The 16,945-nt window shown below is 45.3% G+C and overlaps 2 protein-coding genes across 3 annotated transcripts in view; both read right to left on the minus strand.

Moving 5' to 3' along the window:
- The window catches only part of spire1b (spire-type actin nucleation factor 1b), a 20,171-nt gene extending 13,038 nt beyond the window's left edge, over window positions 1-7,133 (minus strand). The window contains exons 1-4 of the mRNA XM_084708087.1: window positions 6,774-7,133; window positions 4,302-4,330; window positions 372-623; window positions 83-208 (exon numbers count right to left, since the gene is read on the minus strand). Of these exons, the coding sequence (XP_084564213.1) occupies window positions 83-208; window positions 372-623; window positions 4,302-4,330; window positions 6,774-7,113 (747 nt within the window). The 5' untranslated portion in view covers window positions 7,114-7,133. The remainder of the gene's footprint in view (window positions 1-82; window positions 209-371; window positions 624-4,301; window positions 4,331-6,773) is intronic.
- Window positions 7,134-7,716: 583 nt separating this feature from the next.
- atp6v1c1a (ATPase H+ transporting V1 subunit C1a) lies at window positions 7,717-13,748 on the minus strand. Of its 2 annotated transcripts, none has more exons than XM_084708096.1 (13): window positions 13,590-13,748; window positions 13,005-13,190; window positions 12,345-12,412; window positions 10,969-11,054; window positions 10,739-10,833; window positions 10,513-10,604; window positions 10,087-10,185; window positions 9,901-9,969; window positions 9,670-9,762; window positions 9,480-9,573; window positions 8,647-8,744; window positions 8,365-8,491; window positions 7,717-8,230 (listed from the first exon to the last, which is right to left on the minus strand). In XM_084708096.1, the coding sequence occupies exons 2-13, from the start codon at window positions 13,134-13,136 to the stop codon at window positions 8,132-8,134; spliced, it is 1,152 nt and encodes a 383-aa protein (XP_084564222.1). In that variant the 5' UTR covers window positions 13,137-13,190; window positions 13,590-13,748; the 3' UTR covers window positions 7,717-8,131. The 2 variants fall into 2 exon arrangements, with proteins under 2 accessions (XP_084564222.1, XP_084564229.1); XM_084708103.1 differs by having other exon boundaries at window positions 13,595-13,737.
- Between the last annotated feature and the right edge of the window lie 3,197 nt (window positions 13,749-16,945).

Raw genomic sequence — 16,945 nt, forward strand, 5'->3', positions numbered from 1 at the left:
GGGATTCAGATGATTCAGGTAACGGTACAGCACCACAGACTGGACTAATCTGCAGGGATTCAGATGATTCAGGTGACGGTACCTCTTTGGCACTCCTGATCTTCTCCAGGAAGGTGCGCAGCTCCCTGGTCTCAGCGTAGAGCGCTCGGCACACGGCCTGGTAGTGGACGGGGGCATCAGCTGGGCTGGGGAGGTGGGACGTGCACATCTACCAGGACCAGAGAGAGAGGGAGAGAGAGGGAGAGAGAGAGAGAGAGAGAGAGAGAAAGAGAGAGAGACAGAGAGAGACAGAGACAGATTAGAATGGTACCATCATCTCAACTTAAACCCATCTTCAATCCTTTTTTGGTGCTGGCGAAGTCAGCACCTACCCTGAGGATGTGGCGGTAGCCCCGGGTGCTGCTGAGGGTGACGCCGTCGGCGTCCTCGCCCTCCTCCTCTTCCTCGGTGGCCTCGTAGCCCTCGTCGGGGCAGGCCTCGCTCTCCGCCTCGCGCTCCGCCTCCCCCATGTTGGTCATCATGTCGATGAGCTGCTCCAGCGGCGGGCTCAGCTCACGCTCCTCGTTCTCCTTCAGACCAAAGTCCAGAGCCTTGTAGATCATGATGCCCAGAGACTCGATCACCTGCAGGGTCACACACAGCCATGAGGGCCCTGTTCATATACCTGGAGGACAGGGCAAGGCACAAGACTATCACTATGTTTATGGCTGATACTATGCTAGTTTGACTGTTACTTGCATTCTTCTAAGTTGATACATACGTGAGACAGCGCTATCTTATTGAAACATGACTCACGGTTCTTTACATCTGAAGGACATTACATAACATAGATCCATTCTTTTTAATAGCAATGTTTAGCTAGATTTTTTATCATTTGTCATTGTTTAGTACTTATCGTCTGGTAATTTGTCGGAAAACTATAATAAACATGGATTTGTGAGTGGGTTATGTAATATAATCTGCGTTGGTGCTGCAGCAGAGCATTGGAATCCACCAGAGGGGACAGTGATCCAACGAGAGGGTGAGGTGATGGGTTATTATGTCATGTTCCCTCTGTCATGCATGGAAAACCACAGATACTCCTTCTCCCTGGTCAACCCTGCTGGCAGAGCATTCCTATTCACTTCATACACAAAGACGGCCCTATGCCTGTCACCCTCCAGGCTGCTCCCGTCTCCAGCCTTTGTTTTCCCAGTATCATCCACCTTCCCTACACGTCTGAAAAGATCTAGTTTCATTTGAACGGAACTATGTTTTTACATACAGAAAATCTCACTTTACACATGTGGGAAAGGGTGAATATGGCGGACAGGTGTTGGGTTCCCTGACATCCTGGTTCTCAGAGGGTCAGAACTAGTCGGGCATTAGTCCAGCAGAGCGGTGCTGATATCCATCCACATTCTGCAAGGCCTATTGAGAATGTTCAAGATCAGCACAAACTGGTTTTAAGGAATTAAAAGATTTGAGGAAAGTCGGAGGTTTAACTGCAATACTTCCTCCTCATTGGTATGAAAGGAAAGAGGGCATAAGAGGTCAAGAAACTGGTAAACAGGAAGTGGAGTGCTTAAATCTTTTCCTTGACAGATATCGTACAGGAAGATACCTGCTTCTCGAACCCGGCAATTTATGAAGTACAGAAACACCACAGCTATTACCATATTATACGCTCCATTATAAACTACTTAACTAAACTCATTCATGTGTTGTTTAATCCGTTGTATAATCCATGTTTAATAGTAGTAATTCATCTTTCAACGGGTGCAAAGAAAACTATACCATAATAGTACTGTACTGTAAACATGTGATACTTCATAAAGTATTAAAGAAATCTCAAAGATTGACCAGTGATAACCCAAAAATCATGAGGGCTGGAGACAGAGCTCTCAGTCCTATGACCTAAGGTCTGCTTTATTTAAGATATTTGCACACCAGACAGACCAAACACTGATCTCACTCAACCATAAACACACACTAAAACAAAACTCCGAAGTCCAATAGAATGCTTGTTTACATTCAACACTGAATCTGATCATTAAAACTGTTAGCCTTTAATCCCCCCTCTAAACTTCAAAGGCAGACATTAAGTAACCAATCACCCTGAAGAGTTCAATGTTGCCTGGAGGCCCAGGGGCGGATGGAAGCCTAATCCACCTCTAGAGACAGGCCGTCATGAGACCAGAGAGGTCTGACAAAGCCTGGGGCCTTTACAGCAGAACAGTCAGAAGACGAGAGAGAGAGAGAAGGGGGGAGAGAGAGAGACAGTGGAAAGGCAGAATGGCAGAGAAAAAGAGAAAGGGAGAGAGTGCGAGAGCGAGAAAGATTGTAGTATCACTGCCTCCTTGTTGACATGCTGAACACACTCACTGTCGACCAGAGAGCATCATCTGACTTTCCAGTCCAATGTTCCCCTCCGACATAGCGCTCCTCTTGGTAGACTTCACACAGAGTTAACGCCTCTCTGGCCATGCAGGGATAACACACGCCAACATGGACCATGTGATCTCCTCTCCTCGACGTTTTCTACAGCCTGGGCTGCCTGAGCTTGCCGCTATAATGGATGCAAGGCTATACACCCAGTTTACTGGCTTCTGTCACGCTTCCATAAGGAGCCCAGTTTAACATGAGGGTTCTGGGCATGGCTATGGTCACTTACACAACTATTAGGAAGCCCATTCACAAAAACAAGCTGAAGAGCATTCTACATTTGACCACTGAGGGGTTGACATTGCATAGATATTTTAGGTGGGAACAGCAAACTAAAACAGACCCAGAGAGGGCCAGGGGTTCCTGGATACAGGTCAAGGTGGACCCAGTCCATCCAGACTTGGTGTGAAAGACCCCATGAACAAATGGTGTGCTTCCCTGTCTACATCCAGCCTCTCACCACACTCTGCAGCATGAGAACTCGTCTCATTGGCTGGCCGCAAAGCTCCTTAGCAGGGATTTGTCAATGCAGTTTCAGATTTTCTAGCTCTGCAGTAAACACTGCTCACAGCCTGCATGGGAGTGTGTGTGTGTGTGTGTGTGTGTGTGTGTGTGTGTGTGTGTGTGTGTGTGTGTGTGTGTGAGTGCGTGTTTGTGTGTGCATGTGTGTGTGTGTACGTGTGTGTACGTGTGCGTGCGTGTGCGTGCATGTGTGTGTGTGAATGTGTGTGTTCTTTTCTTTTGCCATCTGCTCCCACAGCTCCATTACGCGACAATCAAGCACATTTTCCCACAGCACACCCAACCCTGCGTAGACTGACCAAAGATTATCATAAACTAAATCCCCCTATCTCTACATGTCTTAAAAATAGATATTCTGGTTTTTCCTCTATCTGAACATAGAACATAAAAGTGGGGATTGTGTACTGCAGGGGTTATGGGGGATTGCTTGGAAAGGACATGACACATTTCCATGGCACGTCAAATCAGGCCTTAAATGTCACCCAGCTTCAGCAGTATCAAAACCAGGCCTTGGCAGAGTGGCCTTTAGCCTGCGTGTGAGCCCAGCTGGGGGGCCCGAGGCTGGGCTAGCGGGAGGCCATATAGACCAGGCAGCCACACTGGAGAGAAACAACCTAATAACAGGCTGGTAATGTCAGACCTGACAAAATACCTTTTACTGTAACCATCAGAGTGGGTTGTAAAAAAAACAGAATTCCCTCCGTCTTGTGTGCAGTGGTTGCAGGGACAACGCTAGACCAGGGGTGTCCAACTCCGGTCCTTGAGGGCCGCTGTCCTGCATGTTTTAGATGTTTCCCTGCTCCAACACACCTGATTCAATTAAATGGCCAACGACCAATCATTTGAATCAGGTGTGCTGGATCAGGGAAACATCTAAAACATGCAGGGCAGCATCCCTCGAGGACCGGAGTTGGACACCCCTGCGCTGGACAGACACTCTGGTTTGAGTCATCAGGCCTCACTAGAGTGTCTTCAGAGGGGGTGTGGCCTGTCAGGCCGTGCCAGAACAAACTGTTTCCTGTCAGGTAAGGAGGAGCACAGGTGACACACAGTGCTGTCAGCATATCCAGCATACCCAGCCTGTCTGACAGGCGGCTACAGGCATCAGGGATCCTCCTCTGGCCGTCTGAGTTGAATACCTCCACAATGTGAACTCTATCTTTCTCATGCTGACTGTAACTGGTTGGGTTGGTGAGGATTCATCAGGCTAGTCTCTTCATGTTGGAAAAGCTCTACTGACGCTGCCAACACCCTCCTGAACACACAGCTTCTGAATCACTCGAGGTAAACCGTAATGGATAAAACCTGAGTCCACGCCAAAGGTAAATAAATGTACACGCAGTTACACCACTCACCTCTGTTGATGTGCAAAGGCTGTATTTACCTGTTGGGAGAAGAAAACGAGGATTCATTATGGTCATTTCATCATCAACAGCAAAATATAGCAAAGAGGATAAGTGATTAAACGCGATGAGAAACTCTGAAACTGGTGTGAACGTTCCTCTCCCTCGGGTCAACAGAGATGTGGAGTTTCAGAGTAAACACAGTACTGATCTCCAACCTCGGCCGCCTGGAAGGCCTAATGATCACATGTTCCTATCTCTCCTCAGCTTACGTTGCCTTCCTCCTGAGGAAGGCATCTTCCAGACTCCCTCACAGGAAGTAGGTCACGGTTAATGAAAGATATTCTTCATTTCCCCCCATGGGTTTGTGGCATGTGATTGGTGATGACACTGCATGCCTGCGTCAGGCCGACATACGCCAGCCATGAGGCATCAATACAGCTCATTCACCGAGGCAACGATGGATGTTCCACTGAGCCACATTACGGTCATAAAGCACGCATTACTCCAGTAACATGACCATGCAGACAGATAGGTGGGCTTGCATCCTACAAACACTGCATTGTGTTGTCATATGGCACAATATGACAAAACATGGAGAGATACTTGTGAGCACTAGAGAAGGGGCATCGCAGTGTGAAAGTATGCTGTCAATGATGCTAAGAGGCATCTATTTGTTTCTCTGAATGGCCAGTTCACGAGAGATTCTTTGAAGAACCCTGAGGAAAAATATCATTTTTGGAACTAAAAAACATTCTCTTTCGGCATCAAGCTGTAACACCCTTTTCTGTTCTAATTAGAACCTTTCTTTATAAGGGTGAGTGTAACACATCACACCCTTTCAAGACGCATGTGTGAATCCCTTCTGTGCATGTGCTCAACTTCTAACACCGATCAAACTAGAAATTAATTCTGGATTCAAAAGAGAACTGGTTTTAATCGCCAGATGAAATCTGGAATATATGTTGTTCCAAGCCTGTTCTTGACACGCTCAACACTCAACACAACATGGGGGGTCAGATGGCTGAGCGGTTAGGGAATTGGGCTATTAATCAGAAGGTTGTCGGTTCGATTCCTGGCTGTGCCAAAATGACGTTGTTTCCTTGGGCAACGCAGTTGACCCTACTTGCCTCGGGGGGAATGTCCCTGTAATTACTGTAAATCGCTCTGGATAAGAGCGTCTGCTACAATGACTAAATGTAACACTCAACCTCCAATAACAAATGCTCCACTCCCTAAAGCTGATTAAGGGGATCGTATGCACACTAAAGGCCAAACCCATTGACTCAGGCCTGCACTATGAAGTGCATAACCCAGTAAAGAGCAACATGCACTGCTCCCATGGGGTAGATAGGTTAGGCCTAATAGATAGTCCATCAACAGGATGATGCTGACAGGCATAACATAAGCTACCTATATACACTGTACCTATACACTGTGCTCTGTGCTCTTACGCTTTGCTTTCAAGACAAGCAGGTGAGATTACAGTACACATCAAAAGAAGGGGGATGTAACCAATGATGCATTGCCAAGAAGAGAAACTAGGCTTGTCTACTTTCACACTCATTGACTAAGACAAGACAAGACACACAGACTAAGACACACCCGGCTAATACACATACCGCGCAGAAACCACGTGCCAGCTAAACACTATCCAGAGTGTCAGCAAACAACGTCAACAGTTCACCTGACCCCCCCCCCCCCCCCCCCCTACACACACACACACACACATACAGGTCTAGCAGATGTCACAGAGTATCTAGGTTGTGTGCTTTTTGAGCCACGGAAAGACTGAGTGTGCCTTTGGTGTTAACTGCTAAACAAAACACGTTCACCTAGGACAGGATATTTCCCACTTGACTGATGCAAACACACTAAATCAAATAATGGACCGTCACAGATTTCAAGGTTCCTTCCGACTTCTGTGATATCATATGATGATGACTTGTAAACGGAGCGTTTGTACGCCATTGTAAACAGTATTGAGAACACTCCCTCAGCATCATGGCCACACTGGTCACAGCTGGTGTCTTCGGCAAATGCCAGAGAAAGCTCTCCATTGTTTTATTATGCTGGAAGGAAAACTGACAACCTTGGAGTGGACTCTTGGGAGGGCATTGTCAAGAACAGATTTAAGAATTACCAAGTCATGTATGTTTACAAATGTTTATATCGCTTTTCTGGTTCAAATTTAAACACCTCATATTAAGGCTTTGGTTCCACTATATCGACATAACATGGACCCAATTATTCGATTCAAAATACTTATTTATGCCCGGGATAAATGAAATGTAGCCTGGATAAGATTATCTTGCTTTACATAAAAGCAATGTGTGGAGGCCAAAATCACCAGCGTTTTTCGTTTTTTCATCACATTGTTTATTTTATATTCATGTTGATATAGCCTATATTCGGATGCAATGTAAAACACAATACCGATGTACATTATAAATTAAATTGTGTTATTACTTTGTATCTGCGTACCTGCGCTGCCTTCATACTGTATAGTAACAGCCCCGTCTCTCTGAATCCTCACATCCCGTGGTCCTTCCACCCTTTTCGCATAATCCACCACAGATGCACCGGCGGCGGAGGTAGAATTTCTCCTTCCATGTCCCTGCGCCAACGACCGGCAGCACTGATAGCACACTGCCCAAGCTTGCTCCTCGTTGATCGGTTGGTTATATAGCATTAAAATCTCCTCCAGAGACAGTTCGTCTCCTTCTTGTCGTCCATCCATCTTTGCCAGCCCAGGGTACGGACCATCCTGCTGGACCGCAGGGTCTATCAGTTCTCCCTCGTCCGCATCTCCTTGCTTAGCCATCCTTTCATCCTATCGTCCAAGAGGAGCCAATGACGAAAATAGATGCGGGAGAACAAGGAGGATATCAGAATAGCAACTTGAAGACATTTGGGGAAATACGTTTTCCTCAAATCTCAACAGTGTTGGTACGACACAATAATGATTATTTCTTTATCCGTCCAAGACCGACGCCTTGCAGTGTTATGGGTACCAGCCAGTCATATGACTATTTATTTGCATGGTCTAAAAGCCAGTCAAGTTCCGGGCCAACTAGAGAATAAACTGATCATAGCTCTGATTTACTAAATGAATTAAAACAAATACCAGTCCTTAAATTATTTATTCATTTTTGAATATGTACGACATACACGTTGTTCACATATACACACACGTATATATATATATCTCTTTTGACATCAAATATACACAACATGAGACAAATACATTTTGTCACACACATTTTTTCAGAATGGACTACTACCTTAAAACAAGTAAACCGGATGTGCTTAGATTTATGAGAAAAAAGACCAAATTACTCACAGCACAAATTAACAATGAGGACCACTGAAATACTCAGCTATCAACGTGCACCACACATGTGGAAGGAATGACTGAAAATACCCATAATCCTTCTGTACCTTTATTAAAATCCAATCAATAGACTCTTTCACCTCAGGTCAGCACACACTGTAAATACTTTGCCATAAAAAAAAATGTAAACAAAAAAGAAAAAAACAACAAACATCAACTTGATTTTTGACCACACAGTTAAGAGTGGCAGAAGAAGCTCTTTCAGTGCTTTTTCACACCACATGGAATGAGCATGCAGATCTGGGGGGCAGGGGGGGGGGACTGGGGGGCAGTGTACCCCAGACAAGCTGGGGGAAGGCTTATTAGGGGCGATGAGACCCCTCCCCTTCTGGAAGAAGGCGGGGTGATCAGGGTAAAGGAGCGAGACAAGCCGAAGAAGACAGCAAAACACAGGTTAGTTTGCACTCAAAGCTTCTCAACCTAAATACAGGGCAAACGGGAGGAGATGTTAGACTTTGAAGTCCAGCAGGTTGCAGTCTATCTTGTAGTAGACGTACGGGTAGTACTCCTGTTGACTCAAGTTCAGACCAGGGATGTCCATAGCAGACTGGAGGCACAAGACACACGGTCACATCTCACATGAATTCCCATTGTTACTTGCCGCAGCTCTGCAAACCACTACAAAAGTGAATGAGGCCATTCTGTGCACACCACTCCAGTCGTCCCTTCGCTCATACTCACGTCCATGATGGCCGCTGCGCTGCTGTCCAGGTGCTTGTACAGGTCGAACAGAACCTCCCGCAGCTTCTTCACATTCTTCTTGTTGGGCTGGAGAAGCATGGCCTGGAAGTTTACTGGTAACCCATACCTGTAGAGACACACACATACACACACACACACACACACACACACACACACAATTAAGCAAGACTGATGTCAGGTCACCCCCTTCTTCCCTAACAGAGAGAACAACAAAACGGCATTGAAGGTTTACGACAGTAACAAAATGGCCACCACGATTACCTGAGGACAGATTCCACAAACACCCTTAGAGCCTTGATGTGGATCCAGGCAATGAAGGCCTCGCTGAAGTTCACTTTGAGCCACCGAACCAGAGGCCCCTGCAGAGAGAGGAGGAGGACCAGGGTTAAGGCCTCCACGGGCTCACTACAGCTACTCCCACTAATGTCCCACTGAGGCATGTGCAGAGCATGCACTGTCCCATGTCACTGTGCCATGCCACATTGCACGTGTGAAGCCAGGGGCAATTCTCCCTGGGGCCTCCTATAACCGAAGCATCTAGAACAGTGGGGGCTGCTGGTCGTTCACATAGGGGAAGCTCATTTTCAGCCTACATCATATACATTTTCCCTTTATTTGGCTAGTTCACCCCTGACACTAACTTAGCCTACTGTATAAATGAATGAATGAACGAACGATCTAACGAAACAATATTAAACTCGAAGGAAATGTGGGAATTAGGTTAAACTGAACAACAAATGTGGTGTATAATTGTATGAAACGTATGATGAAAATTGGCTCGCAATTTCTCCAAGCAAATACCAAGAAATAGGTTGCAGCAGTTTGTCTTTCGACTACACTTGCAAAATCCGCGATGGGACTGAGCTCGAACGGCGACTTTTTATAGTACAAATTTGCTGTCAATCATCAAAAGGAGACGCAGTCTTTCGACAGACCCTCCAATCATCACGCGGAAGCCCAGCATCCATGCGAGCCCGCTCCTCCATTCACCCCCAGAGACGCTGAGCGTCCGTGGGCGGGACATAATCGCAGCATTTATCCAATGACCGTATAGTTTCGAAGCACTGAAAAAAGAAGGTCTGGAGAACGCGTACAAACTGCTTCTTCTTGTCCGTGGACAGCCGGGTCATCTCCTCCTTGTCGGCCTTCAGCTCCTCCTCGTTGTACTGGAAGTCCCTCACTGTGAACCTGGGGTCAGAGGCGGGGTCAGGGGTCAGAGTTCAGGGACCAGAACGTGTGTGTGTGTGTGTGCCTGTGTCCTGGACGAAGGCGGTGGGAGCTTACCTGTTCTCCCTGGCCTTGTGTTTGAAGTCGTCGAGGGCCTTCCTGAAGAGAGTCACGCTGAAGAGTCCGCTGTCATGGTCCTCAAACAGCAGGCTGTTTCACACACACAAACACACACACACAGATACATAAATATATACCTAACGCATACATAAATACCTAAAAGCAGTCTAGTTAAACAATCAACCTAATTATGCAGGTTCCTGATCTTGATCTCCAATATGAACTTACTTGGTGGATCTGGGCACCACCATCTCAGCAAGAGTTTCATAGTTCTTCTGCCAGTCAGCATAACCAGTCCTAAAGGAGGACAGTTAGTTCAGTATAGTTCATCAGAACACCTCTGCTGTCCAACAACTGGCCTTGAACAAATTAGATTCATACGATTTGACATTAAGTGGCGGTAGAAAGTCTTACTTCGGTACAACCACCAGCATAGTGATCAGGTACTCGGAGTCAACAACAAAGTCATCCTTCTTGACAATGTCAGCAAGACTTCTGGTCAGGAGGCTCCCCCTAGTGAGAGACAGCAGTATTGCAGAACACCAATCGCATACAACAAAAAGAGTTCTGACAAAATATAGCTCGAAATGATCATTGTTTCGAGATGCATACAGTACCAGTCAAACGTTTGGACACATTTTCCTTAAATTGAATGGGAAAATGTGTCCAAAATGTTGACTGGTACTGTACATATGAGGGATATTATATCTTCTATGAGGGTCTTTAATATGAATATTGCTTGGTTTTACAAACGAATATGTTTCCCTAACACTTGGACAAGATCAAATAAAAGAGGGTTCCAGACTCAGGGGTCAGGGGTCTGTGTGAGGTAGGACTCACGCATTCTTCCTCTCCAGGTTCTGCAGGTTTCCCTTCAGGTTGTTGTAGGCAGACGCCCTGGCCTTCAGGTCGTTGTCAATTTGGGTCACTTGCTGTAGAGGAGAACGAACACGGAGATATGCTCAGAGAATGCTCCCCAGCATACTCACTCAACATAGAAGGTACTGACAGACTGAATTAAAAGGCAGCAGGTAAACTGTCTGTGAGGGGGCAGGGTGTGACTTGCCTTAGAAATGATTTCAGAGATGTTCTTCAAGGACTGTTTGATGGGGTACTTAGCCATGTCCCACTGGAACCGTGTGATATAGGTGACCAGGTCCACTGGGAGGGAGGAGGGGGGAAGGGAGGGTCAACGTGATGTATAGTATAAATCAAGTGCACCGCAAGTATGGCAGTGTGTGACCAGAGGCCTGCTGTTCAAAGTCAACTTAGCTCCAGTAGCCTGAGCTAGCTTACCTCCGTTAGCCAGCAGGTTCTCCTGGACCTTGTCCCGGCTGTCCTCCAGCACATCGGCCATGTACTGAGCCACTTTCCTCACCACACTGTGAACAGCCAGGAGACAGTGAGGCAGGCAGGCTCGGCAGGAGCCCAGCAACATCAAAAGGATCACACACTGCTGGTAGGCCCATTCAGGGTAGTATGTTTTCATAACACACGTTGTTCAAAGGCATCAAAGCGGACCGTCCGAACCGAGCGACGCATGTAGAGCATCGCTGCGCTCTCCTCGCTCTCCAGTTTAGCCCTACTCTCGGGCCTTAGGTCGGGGCTTATAACATGTGACCGTGCAGTTATATCCATACTTTAATACAAATATACGTTTATAGTCCAACACGTGTCAAGATGTGTAGAACTGACCACTCATGTGCTCATTTGATATTACATTATTATGTGAAGAACCAATAACAGATTTGTATGCCGAACACTGTTCATGATAGAAAACAATTCATGAAGGACAATGATGTCTGCATAATGAAATACCAAGCCAGGTAAATGTCTGTTTGAGGATCGAGATCCCATGTCACCCCTGTACCCTGCAAACAGCATGCCTCTGGAGCTATTCAGTGATTATGGTGCCACCACAAATGAAATGAGAAAGTAATAGCTTTAAAATGTTCAATGGGATATTATACGCTAAACCTGAAATTGTATTTCAGAGATTGATATCGAATTGAACAGTTTTGTTTGAAATGGCACAGTACAAGTACAGGCCAGAGGCTGGGTTAGGAGGAATGGCCGCAGGCTTCTGTAGTCTGTGGTTCCTCTGGGGCTTCCAGCTAATGTTGGCCTTTCCCAGGCGCTCATCAGAGGAAGCCCAGGATGTGTGAGTTTTGGACCTCAGGTTTTCCAACGTTTATAAATAACTTCTTCAAAACCACCAAAAAGCCCATAAGTCACCAGGTTTAAATATCACCCAGGAAAGAGATGCTGATGTGTCACCCAACTGCAAATTGCTAACTTTAGTCCGCAGGGCCTGGTAGACTCATGTCTGTGTGAAATTCCTCCTTTCTACAAGGCAGGGAAGGGATTAGAGGGCTGGGCCTGGGTCCAGGCTTCAAGGATCAGAGACTGACCGGCCCTCACAGGTCCAGCATGCTGCATCTCAACAAAAACACTCTGTGGCTTGTCCGTCCAGCCCAACACCTTTCTCTGTGCTTATAATGCACCTCTATCATTTAGCTGATCTGATATCAATAGTTCTGAAATGGATGTGTAGCGAGGGACCTGTGCTATGTCGATAACACTCCTACCAACCGCTTGGCCTACAGTCCCAATTTGGCACTGATTATAACCATATTCAGTGCTGGTTGGAGGAATACAAGAGTTGGCCCTACCTTTCAACAAACTGGTCCAGTTTGGCCAGCTCGTCAGACAGGCCCACTAGGACATCGAGCGTTCCCACCTGGATGAGAAGAAAAAGACACAAGCAAGACCACGTGAGTGATTGGGCTGTGCAGTCCTGGGACAGAGGGCTGGTCTTTGTGGGGCCTGCAGGACAGTGTTTTGATAGAGACTTGAGGGGCCTCGTCGGTTGCCTGTGACGTGCAGGGGGGGCCCGTGTTTTTAGGACAGCGACTCTTTTGTCGGAACTCCTTAGTGCGTCGCAAACAGTTCCAAGAAAACATCCCAAGCCCGCGTGGCGAGAGGTCAGCGAGGTCCCTCAACCCACGGGATGGGGAGTACTGAGGCCAGGATCCGTCTGTAAATCTGATGCTTCAAATCCTTTTAAATACATTTTGAGTTTAATTTAGAACGTGTGCCTGGCCAGATGGGTGGGTCTTTGGTACGTTTGGCACTACTGGCTGGGAACGATCCCCCCACGAAGATCAATTAAACAAGCGCATCCCCAAAATTTGAAGGGATTCAAAGCACAACCAGCAATCCAGATGATATGCATTCAAAATGTAGATTACATTGCAGCCCAACAAAATTCAGATTCAACAGACTCAGGCTTTTAAAGAATATACACAACGCCATAAGAAAGGTAAACAAACCTTGAGGTCTGGTATGTTGAACTTGTTGTTGGTAGAGATGCTATTGGTTTTTGTTGTGGCCACCATCATCTTGTCCCAGGTTTGCTGGCATGTCTTCTCTCCAGGAGCAGAAATCAACCAAAACTCTGTCATGGCTGCTACAGACTGACAACAATTCTGAACAGGTCACTGGAGTGTGCAGGAGGCCTGAAAGACAGAAATATTCATGGTAACCAGCTGAAAATGTTATTTTCTTTTTATTATTAAGAGAGCCTGGCCCCACAAGCAACCTTAATGAAGGAATGACAGTTCACTGTGACACTGGCTGACAGCTCTCTCTGACATTTGCGACTTGTGGAGATGGGCCTAGTTTGCAATTGCAACTTGTAATTTATCATGCAGGGGTCGAACATTGGCTAGGAACTAGATATTTTAACAGCCACATTAAAGTCGAATTTCAGCTTGCGTTGTAGCTTGACGTACAGGATTACACGACTTTGTACGCTATTAGCTAGCTTAGCAAACAGAAGTAGAAGCAATCAACAGCACAACAGACCAAGGAGAAAGCTAACTTTTGCTAGCTAATTACATTTTCGGGAGTCTTACCTTACTTCAAATGAAAATAATTGTTGATAGTTTACAATATTCAGTATTCAGTCCGTGTTAAGGATCACTGTTCATAATTGCTGAACAGGTCGTGAGCTAGCTGCTACAGAGGTCTCCTGACCATCACACACAGTCAGCTGATCCGATAGGGAACAGGAAGGCCTCTCGAGGGGGGGATGGTCGTTGTACTCCAATAAACCTTGACTACTGCTCTCAACTGGTCAGGATGAAGTACTGCAGGAATTGAGTATCAAGAGAATGATGACTTTACAGATACCATAAGTATAGCTGTAAGTTTCTGCCTGCAAGCTGAATTTAATTGCACTTTAATTACAACTTGAGAAACACAAATTCTTCCTTATGTCTTATATTAGAAATTCCTTGTGTATCAGTACAAGTTAGGCTTCCAAATCAAGCTTCAAGACATACCCCACTAACTGGCTTTGCATTCTCGACAGACTATAAATTAAAGATTACCTCAGCGACAGCGACATTCCTGCCCTATCAGTAACAATCTTGCATGCCAAGTCAGCACAGAGAGAAGGAGGTATTGACTTTCTAAATTTGAACAGGAGTCCAGTTTCCTGACCGTGGGTGTCTCCAGGGAACAGCCCACAAAGGGATAATGTTTATAGTTCAGTGGGTCTGGGGCGCATTGTTTGGGACACAATGCCTGGTCTGGCTGGAGCCGACCCCGGGGATCAAACGCCATGGTGGGTTTGCCCACTTTTGGACTTGAGCCAGTCTGCTAGGACGCTACTGGATGGTGGCCAGCTTATAGGATAGCCACACCACTGGGCCTGTGGTTTGGGACTGGGACTTTGGTGCACTAGGGAGTGGGCAATGACATGTGTCTCAAGTATGTTTGATATCGTAATTCAAGTTCTATGAAAGGCTCTGTTTCTCGAGATGCATTTTACTCTTCATCAAGGTGAGATAGCGGTACTGTACACACAAGGAGAGAGAGATTTGAGCAAGTTTCTTGTGTCAATTAAATTAGTCGATAAGCTCTCTTTAGTCCTTCTGCTTTGTATACAGAGCATTTCATTACCTGTACATATCACATGTTTGAACTTAATACTGTGTCCTCTCAGCCCACTTCAGTTCGCCCACAGTTCAAAACCCCTCTCCTTCACTACAGCCTTCAAGACATCATTCACCTGACCTACATGACTGCTATTCATGTTCGAGTAACGATGTCCAAGGTTATATTGTTATTTTATTAATTATCAGAGAAGGTTTTGACCCCCCAGGTCTTCTAACCTGCTCTGTGATTACAATATATCAGTAATTATGCGTCTTGTTTTAGTGTCTTTGACATTGAACTCATCAATTTTGGTGGACTAAGCAAAGAGGGCACCGCAAGTGACAGAGGGCGGAATTGTGTGAGACTTGTGTTATTGTTTCTGTTGGAGATAGTACTATCCATTCTGTCAACTCGTACAATAGCTTTGTTACAAGGACTTGCCCTGGGAAACCTGACCCGCAGTCAAACATAAATCATGACCACTTTTCAAGAAGCTCCCGCAAGAACAAGTCGTTTTTTTTACTTCACATTTTCACAAGTAGCAGTGAGTTACAAGTGATATGTTATGAACTGTCTTTTCTTTTGAGACATCACTCTGCTTCCAATCAAAATAAAGCATTAAACACAAATTATTTAAATACAAAATAATTATTTTGAAAGAAATGCTGTTGATGTCTTATAAGCAAACACATTTGTAGATGAATGCTACAAGTGGTTGGTTTATATAATCCTACTCAACATTCACATCAGAGGAAAGCTCTGTTTGTGAGTTCTTTTACTTAGCAACATTCTTTGGCAAATGGCGGGCCGTTGGAACACCGTGTTATAAATCACAGCATTAACAACAACAAGTATAATCAAGCTCGGTTGCGTAACGTAGAGACAAGTTACTGACTGCAGATCTGACAGGGATTCAACCCACTCCCACTCACCAGAACCTCCAGACTCCACTGTATAGCACAGCATTATAGAATATAATAGTTCACTCCCAACTAGTTCACTCCCAACTACTACACTAATGTAGTAGTTCACTCCCAACTGTGTATATGTGTGTTTGTGTGTGTTAATTTCCTCAGACATTTTCCCTAAGGTGAACACAGTGAATGTAGCCTGCCCTACCTGTGAAGCATCAGACAGAAAAACAGATGATATTTCAAATAAAGATGATATTTCAAAATGTCATGTGAGGTTAGTCTTTTCTTTGTAAGACGATAGGCCTACATAGGTTACACACATTGGCACAAGTCAAATCAAATTGATTTTGTATAGGGGGCTTCATAGAGGGCTTGTCTTATGCCCATATAACTGCAGCTAAACCACCCTAAACCCTCAAGGAACATTGAAGTGTCCTTCCTTATTCACTCTGTCCTTCCATCCGTTGGCCACACTGTTTGTGGATATTTGGGCCACACTTCAGACTTCAGCTGGGCCCTCAGTGTTTTGATTGTAATCTGTTCAATGTTGGCAAATGAGAATTCCTGTGACACAATGCAGGCTCTGGAGTGTTTTCCCTCAGCGTGGGCGGGACACACGTCGCGGCATCCAGCGAGCGCTTGGTAGCCGTGACCATTATGATGCAAACAATGGAAATCAAACATCGCGGTTTACTGGAAAGCACTTTAGATGGTATGTGTGATTATACCTCATGTACATACTCCATGATACATTCTGATGGGGGTCCAGACACAAAACTCGGAACAGCTTTTGTGTTGGGGGCCTCAGGAAAAGGGAGAAAGTTTCTCCCTTAAGTGTTTACAATAGGCAGAGCAATATTTATTATGAGCAAAACAAAATACTCATTGTTTATTTTTCCATAGCCAGTACCCATAGCATTTATGATGGGTTTTCTTTATTTACCCTCTCAGGTAAACATTAAGAATGTGGTTTGGACTTTAGACAGAGTACAGTGTATCTACACAGAGCAACAGTGTACATTGACTTGTACTCTTGCTATGTGTGCATTTTATATGACTATGTGTCGAATTGTAAATGTTGACAAGTCCAAAATATGAGTATGTTGTCAAGTCAGTGTTCTTTACATCAAGTCGAACAGACAAAGCCCTACATTTCAGAATATGGACATTACAAATGGTATGCGAAAAGTACCCTACCCTAACAATAAAAACATATTTTATGAATGAAGAGTGTCATGTATTTAGTTGATTACTCCAATGATATAACAATATCAGACCAATATCATCCCTTGACAAATTAAAACTAATTGCAGACACATTTGTTATAATTGAAATCCAATAGAAATATAAGTAAAATGTATCATTGTGTTGCTGTGAACTAATCCTTTACTTTGCCCAGAATTGCCCGAATCAGT

This window comes from Hypomesus nipponensis, chromosome 2 (genome assembly GCF_054491055.1).
Source record: "Hypomesus nipponensis isolate SF chromosome 2, ASM5449105v1, whole genome shotgun sequence".
NCBI classification, from domain to species: Eukaryota; Metazoa; Chordata; class Actinopteri; order Osmeriformes; family Osmeridae; genus Hypomesus; species Hypomesus nipponensis.